This window comes from Lampris incognitus, chromosome 20 (assembly GCF_029633865.1).
Source record: "Lampris incognitus isolate fLamInc1 chromosome 20, fLamInc1.hap2, whole genome shotgun sequence".
In the NCBI taxonomy this organism is placed as follows: Eukaryota; Metazoa; Chordata; class Actinopteri; order Lampriformes; family Lampridae; genus Lampris; species Lampris incognitus.
Genome location: NC_079230.1, coordinates 31,816,828 through 31,828,357, shown reverse-complemented (window position 1 = coordinate 31,828,357; position 11,530 = coordinate 31,816,828). Strand labels below are relative to the sequence as shown.

Below are 11,530 nucleotides of genomic sequence, written 5' to 3'. Positions count from 1 at the left end.
TCATGCCTGTCACTCATGTCTGTCACTCATGTCTGTTACACTCATGTCAGTCACTCATGCCTGTCACTCATGCCTGACACTCATGTCTGTCACTCATGTCTGTTACACTCATGTCAGTCACTCATGCCTGACACTCATGTCTGTCACTCATGCCTGACACTCATGTCTGTCACTCATACCTGACACTCACGTCTGTCACTCATATCTGTCTGTCACTCATATGTCTGTCACTCATGTCTGCCACTCATGCCTGACACTCATGCCTGTCACTCATGTCTGTCACTCATGCCTGTCACTCATGTCCATCACTCATGTGTGTCACACATGTCTGTCATTCATGTCTGTCATTCATGTCTGTCACACATGTCTGTCACTCATGCCTGACTCTCATGCCTGTCACTCATGTCTGTCAATAATGTCTGTCACACATTTCTGTCACTCATATGCCTGACACTCATACCTGACGCTGATGTCTGTCACTCATATCTGTCACAAATGTCTGTCACTCATATGTCTGTCACTCATGCCTGTCACTCATGCCTGTCACTCATGTCTGCCACTCATGCTTGCCACTCGTGCCTGTCACTCATGTCTGTCACACATGTCTGTCACTCATGTCTGTCATTCATGCCTGTCACTCATGTATGTCACTCATATGCCTGTCACTCATGCCTGACACTCATTCCTGTCACTCATGTCTGTCACTCATGTCTGTCACACATGTCTGTAACTCATGTCTGTCATGTCTGTCACACATCTGTAACTCATATGTCTGTCACTCATGCTCGTCACTCATGACTGACACTCATGTCTGTCACTCATGCCTGTCACTCATGTCTGTCACTCATGCCTGTCACTAATGTCTGTCACACATATCTGTCACTCATGTGTCTGTCACTCATATGTCTGTCACTCATGCCTGTCACTCATGTCTGTCACTCATGACTGACACTCATGTCTGTCACTCATGTCTGTCACTCATGCGTGTCACTCATGTCTGTCACACATATCTGTCACTTATATGTCTGTCACTCATATGTCTGTCACTCATGACTGACACTCATGTCTGTTACTCATGCCTGTCTCTCATGCCTGTCCCTCATGTCTGTCACTCATGTCTGTCACTCATGTCCGTTACTGATGTCTGTCACTCATGTCTGTTACTCATATGTCTGCAGGCCTGGCGTGGCTTGACATCAAAATGCTTTTATATTTTCTTTTTTTGTACTGGTTGAGGATGATGCTGGCTGGGTTTTGTACTGGGTGAGGGCATCTGTTGTGCAGAGCTCTGATTATGTTGTCATTCAGGTGTTGTGTTTTTATTGTGTTGAATATTGATTGTGTGTGTGTGTGTGTGTGTGTGTGTGTGTGTGTGTGTGTTCTGCAGACCATACCAGCATGGAGGGGACATGCTGGCTGCCATCACACACATACTAGGCCAGTGCTGCAAACCGGACCTGGCTGCTCCTGCTGCTCTGGCCCTGCAGGGACTCCAGGAGCTGTGTCAGGCTGAGGTGGGGGAGACATGTGCACACACTCACACACATACACACATATACACACACACGCATGCATGCACATACACACACGCACATGCACACACATGCACACATACACACACCCATACACACACAGCGCACACACACAAACACATATACACACACACACACACACACATGCACGCCGGCTTTATTTACCACCTAGTTGACTCATTCACAGAGGAGCTACGTTCTGTATGAAGTATTAGTATCCAGCATGAAGTATTAGTATCCAGCATGCCCATATTTGAAGTATTAGTATCCAGCATGCACATATTTGAAGTGTTAGTATCCAGCATGCACGTATTTGAAGTATTAGTATCCAACATGTATATATTTGAAGTATTAGTATTCAGCATGCACATATTTGAAGTGTTAGTATCCAGCATGCACGTATTTTAAGTATTAGTATCCAGCATGCACGTATTTTAAGTATTAGTATCCAGCATGCACATGTTTAGGTCTAGAAGTTCATATAACGTGTGTAACTTGCATGAAATCCTTAATTTAGTTCAAGTGTGTGTTAAAATGATTGTGTTGACTGAGTCTGTGTCAGTACTGCTGCTGTGTTGTCGCAGGTGTAATTGAAATGTGAGGACGTGTGAGGGACAGACACATACAGACACTTTCTCAGCCACACGGCCAAGGCCAGTGGATCTGTTTTCTGTACAATATATAAAAACTGCAGCACAACACACACACAACATCAGACACTCCACATACCATCACAAAATGGTGACACGGTGGCCCAGTGGTTAGCGCTGTCACCTCACAGCAACAAGGTCCTGGGTTCGAACCCGGGATTGTCCAACCTTAGGGGTCATCCCAAGTCGTCCTCTGTGTGGAGTTTGCATGTTCTCTCCGTGTGTGTGGTGGGTTTTCTCCGGGTGCTCTGGTTTCCCCCACCATCAGAAGGACATGCGTGTTAGGGTTAATACTGCTGTCTGTGCCCCTGAGCAAGACGTGGCGAGATGAGCTGGAGTTGGTCCCCGGGCGCTGCACGGCAGCTGCCCGCTGCTGCTAGCTACACAGCTGGGGTGGGTTAAGTGCAGAGTGTAATTTCCCCACAGGGATTAATGAAGTATCTCAAAAACACAATACAGTGATGCACAACATGTTACACACAACCACACACACACACACACACACACATGTGCCAGTGGTGTGTGAGGAGGACCAGAGGGAGGAGTGCAGAGTCCTGATAGCTAGGAGGAAACAGCTGGTAGTGAGGTATTTAGTCTCAGTGGACAGTGACCTGCAGCGCCTCCCTGAGGGAAAGAGCTGGAAGAGGTGATGAGCAGGATGTGAGGGGTCGGAGGTCATCTTCTTTGTGTGGTCATTGTTTGCACAGCAGGTGACAGCTTGCTCAGCTTGAGTGTGTGTTTCCAGGTCGTGGACATGGTGTCGACATGGAGGGCCCTGGGGCCCACACTGAGCTGTGACTCCCGGCCGCTGATGGTTAAAGCCACCGCCGAGCTGCTGGCCCTGCTGCCCCAGCTCACCGTCAGGTCGGAGGAGTACGAGGTACCCGCTTCATCCTCCACACTCTGACAGGGGTTGTGTGCATGCATGCGTGTGTGCGTGTGTGCGTGTGTGTGTGTGTGTTGCCTCTAGCTGCGAAGAACCAAAAGCCTCCAAAAACAACACGACCAAAAACATACAAAAACAGAGAGAACAAAGCAAAACAAAAAACAAACACAAACAGCCAACAACACAGTCCAACAACTCCACCGTCCAGAGAACGAACGCCAGCCAGGATGACTGTCGGAACTGTCGGTGTTTCCTCTCGGGCAGGGTCGTGGGCTAGCAGTTAGCTTAGCCTGCCCCACTTCCACGTCCTGTCAGACCTCCCTCGGTGTGTCCTCTTTAGGCACAGCTCCAGGCAGGGCCGTGGTCCTTGGGCCCACAGGATGCAGCAGACCAGGCCCCCCCAGCCGATCCAACGCCAGCTCTCCAGCCAGACACCTTCGACACACCTCTCTGCACTCCACACGACGACACAAACGCAGACAAAAACACTGCACAGTCGATGCTAGGCGAGGCCGCCGCCAGATCACGTCGTTGTTTCCTCTCGGGCAGGGCCGTGGGCTAGCAGTTAGCTTAGTCTGCTCTGCTTCCGCGTCCCGTCAGACCGCCCTCGGTGTTCCCTCCTCAGTCCCACAGGACGCAGCAGACCAGGCTCCCTCAGCCAAGCAAAATCGACAATCAAAATAAAAACTTCACACGATGACACAAACTTAGACGTGGACAGAGACACTGCATAATCAGTGCCGGGTGAGGCCGCTGCAAACACGAGTCCGCGCCGCCATCTTCCCACACCATTCTGCTTGTCTTTAACAGCAGATGTGTGTTCATTAAACGTCAAGTGTCCTTGATCAACATGTTGCACTCCTCCCTGCTGATTTACTGTGCATCATTCTAGAGTACAGACTAGAGTGCAGACTAGGGTACAGACTAGAGTACAGGCTAGAGTACAGACTAGGGTACAGACTAGAGTGCAGTCTAGAGAACAGACTATTGTACAGAGTAGAGTACAGAGTACGGTACAGACAAGAGTTTAGACTAGGGTACAGACTAGAGTGCAGTCTAGAGTACAGACTACGGTACAGACTAGAGTACAGACTAGGGCACAGACTAGAGTACAGACTAGAGTACAGGCTAGAGTACAGACTAGGGTACAGACTAGAGTACAGACTAGGGTACATACTAGAGTACAGGCTAGGGTACAGACTATAGTACATACTAGAGTACAGACTAGGGTACAGACTAGAGTACAGAGTAGAGTACAGAGTACGGTACAGATTAGAGTTTAGACTAGGGTACAGACTAGAGTGCAGACTACGGTACAGACTAGGATACAGACTAGGGTACAGACTAGTGTACAGACGAGGGCACAGGCTAGGGTACAGACTAGGATACAGACTAGGGTACAGACTAGAGTACAGGCTAGGGTACAGACTAGGGTACAGACTAGAGTACAGGCTAGGGTACAGACTAGGGTACAGACTCAGCTGAAACACAGCCTGAAATATACATGTGGCACAAACCGTCCAGGTATCCTGCATCCGTTCAATCGGCTGTAAAACAAAATGCTCCGTGATTCTGTGAGCGTAGCATAAATCCATCAGCTTGACGTAGCTCGGCTCCAGTGTTGGTGGGCTGTGCTAAATCACAGTCCTCTGCCTGGACTGGTGTGAACCATGAGTACTGCCAAGTCTTCCTGAAGGATTTGCATACGGAGTCTATTTGGTTTGCTTAAGTTGACTGACTTCATTTCTGTGTGTGTGTTGTTTCCCTGCAGAAACTGAAAGAGGAGGTGGTCAGCTTTCTCTGGAGCTACGCATTAAGCAAGGTGTGTATAGACATCACATTCTTTTTCTGTGTGTGCATGTAAGCTTGTCTATGTGTGTTTGTGTACTGGTCATTTTTTGTTTGCATTTTTATATCTGCATACAACCTGGGTGATTTTACATACTACAGAGATGTGGACACACACTTAATGTGTGTGTGTGTGTGTGTGTGTGTGTGTGCAGGATCCAGAGGTTGCCTGCTGTGGCTACAGGGCTCTAGCAGCGTTCCCTGAGTCAGTGCACACATTGCCTCACCTGCCTGAGTCGGTAAGAAGCTCCTGGTCACGACTCAGTCTGCTCACGTGGCCTCTGTCCATCCTGCTGATCTCTGTCCATCCTGCTGATCTCTGTCCATCCTGCTGACCTCTGTCCATCCTGCTGATCTCTGTCCATCCTGCTGATCTCTGTCCATCCTGCTGATCTCTGTCCATCCTGCTGACCTCTGTCCATCCTGCTGATCTCTGTCCATCCTGCTGGGCTTAATGGTTTTATAAAAACCATCCTGCTGGGCTTAATGGTGTTATAGAACCAGTAACTAACTGGTGATGAATGGAAGGATGCTGGCCAGTGCTGGTCAGACATTATTTATCTGTAGTGATGTCCCATAATCACATCTCCCTAGTTTACCTGTGTTTAACACATGCTGTGTGTGTTGTGCTGGCCCCACACTAGGTCAGGCCGGCTGTGAAGCCTGAAAGCGAGGAGGATGAACAGGACCAAGAGGAGAAGGAGAAGGATCTGTCTGTCCCAGGTTTATCATACTTGAAGCTCCTTGCTCTCACCAACCTATCTGCCCTGCCAGGTAACTTCTGCTCACTGTCCTCTCTTCTTCTTCGTCCACTCAGAACGTTTACATGATGTTAGAAAAGTGGATTTATTGTGTTAGTGCGACTAAAACTGGACTTGTAAAACACATGTAAACATGTCAGTCCGACTGAAGTCGTACTAAACAGAATTTCTGGAAGTGGGACTAACACACCTAGCTAATGCAGTTGGGGATGGATTTAATCTGGCACGTATACACTTCAAAACTGGCTTAGGCGTTCTGCGCATGATTCATAGTTCCCATGGTCCAATAGCAACCAGCTGAAAGGGGGCATATCGCCACCTAGCGTACCGGGGTCAGACATACTTCCATCAGTAAATCGATTCTCCCCCGGTTCTTGTCTACTGGGACAACGACAGTAGTCCAGTTACATGGCCTAACTGAGCTGTAACTGTAGCACCACTAACTGTGCATGTGAACGCAGTGAGTGTTCCACGTTGTTAAAAACTGACAAGCTCTTGTTGGTTCAGCTGTTCCTGTGGGATCACACTGATTCTGGTTCTGATTCTGAGTGCACGTTTCATGACTCGGCATGTGACAAACTGACAAGAACCTTGTTCTGGTGTCACATAAGATTGGAGTGAAACTGTTAGAATGCACCGTTATCTTCAGGAGCCATCTTGTCGAGACAAACTGTTTTTATTCACATCAAGTCTTCGTGGCTTGTTAACCATACAGTACGCCTTGCAAAAGTATTCAACCCCCTTGACAGTCATCAGTAATGTCTGGATTATAAAAGATACTCACACATCTGTTGCTGAACAATATTATTGTTGTGAACACATAAGCTCTAGAATCATGGCTGTTACTGCAGTAAAAGGGTACTCTATAAAGTACTGATATGTGGGTGTTGAATACTTATGCAAGCACTATATTTTAGTTTTTAATTTATTTTTAAAAAAAAGTCAGTGAAACATAACTTACGTTGGCTATGAGAACATGCTGTTACAGCTTATGGGTTCACAACAATAATATTGTTCAGCAACAGATGTGTGAGTATCTTTTATAATCCAGACATTACTGATGACTGTCAAGGGGGTGCAAGACACTGTGCATCTTCAGAGTTTCTTTATCATACCACAGAATAAGCGTTTTATCACTGTCAGAGTTGAGCATGTTCTTGGCAGCAAACGAAAATACAGTTGCATCTGACCAACCGCCTTGCTGAAATTAAATCATGGATGCAAGTCAGCTTCCTCAAACTAAATTGTGATAAATCTGACACGATCATCCTTGGTCCCAAATCACTTACCAAAACCACTCACAATTTCTGTCTCACCATGGATCCACTCAGTCTCCCTTCCCACACATCCACAACCTCTCCTTTGAACACCACCACGTCAATCAAATCGGGAATCGGGAACAATAATTGTGTTATTCTCTTTCAGTGTTGTATTGTGTAAACTGCGTGAACACAACATCCATTGCACGTTGTCCGTCTTCGGAGAGAGATCCCTCCTCTGTTGCTCTCCCTGAGGTTTCTTCCTATTTTTTCTCCCTGTTAAAGGTTTTTTTTTAGGGAGTTGTTCCTTATCCGATGAGAGGGTCTAAAGACAGGATGTTGTGTTGCTGTAAAGCCCACTGAGGCAAATTTGTAATTTGTGATATTGGGCTATACAAATAAAATTGATTTTATTTGATTTGATCTCATTCATGTACTTTCATACACAAAGTTCATTTCCCCCACCCCACAGCAGTGCAACCCAAAAGACAAAAACACATAACCAAAAACGACACCATCAAAACATACAAAACCAGAGAGAACAAAGCAAAAAAAAACAAACAAACAGTCAAGAACACAGTCCATTCAGTATATTTGCAACACAATTCAAAAATGTCACTGTCAGCCAAGATGACTGTCGGAACTGCCGGTCTGCATGGGCTAGCAGTTAGCTTAGCCTGCCCCACATCCGCGTCCTGTCAAGACCGCCCTCGGTGCTTCCTCTTCGGACACAGCTCTGGTCAGGGCCGTGGTCTTTGGACCTACAGGACGCAGCAGACCAGACTCCCTCAGCCGATCCAACACCAGCTCTCCCAGCCAGACACCTTCGACACACCTCCCCACACTCCACACGATGATATTAAAAACACAGTCAAGGCTAGGCGAGGCCGCCGCCAGACCACCCTCAGTGTTATCTTGGTGTTATTGGAGCTGCCGGTCTGCATGGGCTAGCAGTTAGCTTAGCCTGCCCCACTCTCCTAGCCATCAAACAAAATTGATGATCACAGACATAAATCCTCGTAAAAGTTCTTCACACAATGACACAAACTCAGATGTAGACGTGGACAAAGACACTGCATAGTTGGCACTGGGTGAGGCCGCCGCAAAGGCGAGTTCGCGCCGCCATCTGCCGTCGCTGCTAAACAAATGCAAATCAATAGCTCCGATAACGACGGGCGCGGCCAAACATTGGTACACAAAAGAGCCACTCATATCTATGGCTCTGTTAGCGACGGGTGTTGGTAAACATCGGATCACAAAGAGCCACGCATATCTATAGCTCTGACAACGACTCCTAGAGGATAAATATCTGAGTCTCATCACCAGCCAGTCAGACTAGCTTGGTGTAGTCAGAAAGGCACGAACTGAGGAAGCCTCTTGGATGAGAGGCGGATATATACCAAGTCCAGTTGCACTCGATTCAACTCCTTTGTATATCATTCTTCTGTTTGATGTTGAGCTTTTGTTCCAGTTGTTTCCTTTTTCTCTCTTTGATGTTGGAGTTTTTCTCGACTTCACTCAGGAGTGATAGTTGTCTCTGCAGTTTCCTAATCTCCTTCTCAATTTTCTCCTTCCAAACTGGTTGTTTTCTCTTCCATTTCTCTTGTTGTCTTGGTCTTTTTCCTACTGTGTCTGTTATGGCTGAAGCGGCCGCATATATGAGCTGGTTGATTTCTGTTAGGTTCAACGGTCTGGTCATCTCACCCTTGATGTTTTGGATGGCTTTGTTAGCAAGTCTGATGGCTTCTTTGGAGTGGTGGTTTTTCTTGATCTTTGGGATTATTAGTCGTTCTTCGATAGGAATTTCTTTCAGCGTTTCCCATCTCTGCCTGATACTTACTGTCATCTCTGCTTCTTTCTCGTTGTATTCTTCCTGGACTGCCTTTACTTGGTGTTGTGCTTCTGGGGGGTCCATGATGATGGTTTCTGCTTGTTCTTCTTCCTCTTCACCAGTTGCTGCTTTCTCTTCTGGTTTGTTGATGTTTAACTCCTCGATGTTCATGTTGGGGATGCTCTCTCTGAGCTTTTTTCGTATATTTTCAAGTTCCACGTCTGTTAGTCTTTGGTTTTTAATGATGTTGCACCTGACACTGGAGAGTTTGTGGGCATCCAGATTCAATCTGTCCGTGAGGTGTTTTTCTCGCCAGATGTTGTAGGCAGCTTTTAACATTGACGTTACTGTTGGGTTTAGTGAAGCAGTGTAGAAGGCTTCCATGACATCTATATACTCTTCCCTAAACCATTTCTGTCTTGTTCTTTTTGTTGGGTTTTTAGTTGTTGTACATAGAAGGCCACTGTGAGGAGTGTCCTCGGTGTGTTGTTCCTCTAGTATTTGGTGGGTAGAGTTTGTTCCAGTAGCAGACTTTTCGATCCCAGCCTGGTTCCTCGCTGGGGATCGTGGTCCTTGTTAACCTGCACGATGACTGATGCGGTATGGTGATTTAGTTAGTCGTAATTGCATCATTGTGTTTAATTGTCAGCGGCCCTTTGGCCGCTTGTATTACTGGCTTGCCATACTTGCGTTGCCCAGTCCGTGCCACGTGGAGGAGGGGTTGAACTTCTATGGACAATATTATTATTATTATTATTATTATTAGGTTTATCTGACTGGGTTTGCACCTGACTTTTATGCCTCTTCATCTTTGTCTTATTGTTTTTTGTTTTTTTGTTTGCAGCTTATGAGTTCTTCCTGACATCGCTGGTGAGGCAGGAGATGAGCCAGATGCCCCGCGGAGTGTATCATTCTGCCCTGAGAGCAGGAAGCCTGCGTTCAGACCAGGGTAAAACGGTGGCCGGCATTCCAGCATTCATGCTGAAGACCTATGAGAAGAACAAGCAGCCAGGGCTGAAGCCGGGACTCGCAGGTGATCAGCCCACTTTCAGTCATCTTCCTCTCTGTGATGATGATGATGATGATGATGATGATGATGATAATAATAAGCCTCAATGAAAGACATTCATGTAGGTCCATATGGATCATATCATTAGCAAGGTATATGTAAAGTTATTCAAATGTTATTGTGAATTGGAAAATGAAAATGTCATGTGCATCCCTATCTATCTATCTATCTATCTATCTATCTATCTATCTATCTATCTATCTATCTATCTATCTATCTATCTATCTATCTATCTGTCTGTCTGTCTGTCTGTCTGTCTGTCTGTCTGTCTGTCTGTCTGTCTGTCTGTCTGTCTGTCTGTCTGTCTGTCTGTCTGTCTGTCTGTCTGTCTGTCTGTCTGTCTGTCTGTCTGTCTGTCTGTCTGTCTCTGTCTTTCTATGTATGTATGTATGTATGTATGTATGTATCTATCTATCTATCTGTCCATCTATCTATTCATCTATCTATCTGACCAGCTATGTATTTATTGATCTATCTCTCTGTCCATCTGCTTGCAGCTTGCATTTATATATTCTTAACTATGGTAACAGTTGTACAGAATTAATCGCAAACATCCACAATTTTTTTGATACCTGACTCTTTACTGTCAATATACACAGATCAGATCAGCCAAAACATTAAAACCACCTGCCAGGGCGTCCGGGTGGTGTGACGGTCTACTCTGTTGCCTACCAACACCGGGATCACCGGTTCAAATCCCCGTGTTACCTCCGGCTTGGTCGGGCGTCCCTACAGACACAATTGGCCATGTCTGCGGGTGGGAAGCTGGATGTTGGTGTGTGTCCTGGTCGCTGCACTAGCGCCTCCTCTGGTCGGTCGGGGCACCTTTTTGGGGGGGAGGGGGAACTGGGGGGAATAGCGTGATCCTCCCATGCGCTGTGTCCCCCTGGTGAAACTCCTCACTGTCAGGTGAAAAGAAGCAGCTGGTGATGCCACATGTATGGGAGGAGACATGTGGTAGTCTGCAGCCCTCCCTGGATCAGCAGAGGGGGTGGAGCAGAGACAGGGACGGCTCAAAAGAGTGGGGTGATTGGCCGGATACAATTGGGGAGAAAAAAATCCAAATAAGTAAGTAAAACCACCTGCCTAATATAGTGTAGGTCCCCCTTGTGCTGCCAAAAAAGCTCTGACCCATTGAGACATGGACTTAGCAGCAGACATTAGCAGCAGATCCTTTAAGTCCTGTAGGTTCTGAGGTGGGGCCTCCATGGATCGGACTTATTCTTCCAGCACAACCTACAGATGCTCGGTCAGATTGACATCTGAGGAGTTGGGAGGCCAAGGCAACACCTTGAACTCTGTCATGTTCCTCAAACCATTCTTCAACACCCCCCCTTTTCACCCCATTTGTACTTGGCCAATCACCCCACTCTTCCGAGCCGTCCCAGTCTCTGCTCCACCCCTTCTGCTGATCCGGGGAGGGCTGCAGACTACCACATGCCTCCTCCCATACATGTGGAGTCACCAGCTGCTTCTGTTCACCTGACAGTGAGGAGTTTCACCAGGGGGACGTAGCATGTGGGAGGATCACCTTATTCCCCCAGTTCCCCCTCCCCCTCAAACAGGTGCCCCGACCGACCAGAGGAGGCACTAGTGCAGTGACCAGGACACATACCCACATCCGGCTTCCCATCTGCAGACACAGCCAATTTTCTCTGTAGGGATGCCCGACCAAGCCGGAGGTAACATGGCGA

General features: G+C 47.2%; 1 protein-coding gene across 1 annotated transcript in view; it reads left to right on the top strand.

The window, feature by feature from the left end:
* The window catches only part of focad (focadhesin), a 148,486-nt gene that overhangs the window by 83,434 nt on the left and 53,522 nt on the right, over positions 1–11,530 (top strand). Inside the window, exons 15-20 of the mRNA XM_056300322.1 lie at positions 1,388–1,514; positions 2,928–3,062; positions 4,840–4,890; positions 5,072–5,155; positions 5,561–5,690; positions 9,612–9,800. Of these exons, the coding sequence (XP_056156297.1) occupies positions 1,388–1,514; positions 2,928–3,062; positions 4,840–4,890; positions 5,072–5,155; positions 5,561–5,690; positions 9,612–9,800 (716 nt within the window). The remainder of the gene's footprint in view (positions 1–1,387; positions 1,515–2,927; positions 3,063–4,839; positions 4,891–5,071; positions 5,156–5,560; positions 5,691–9,611; positions 9,801–11,530) is intronic.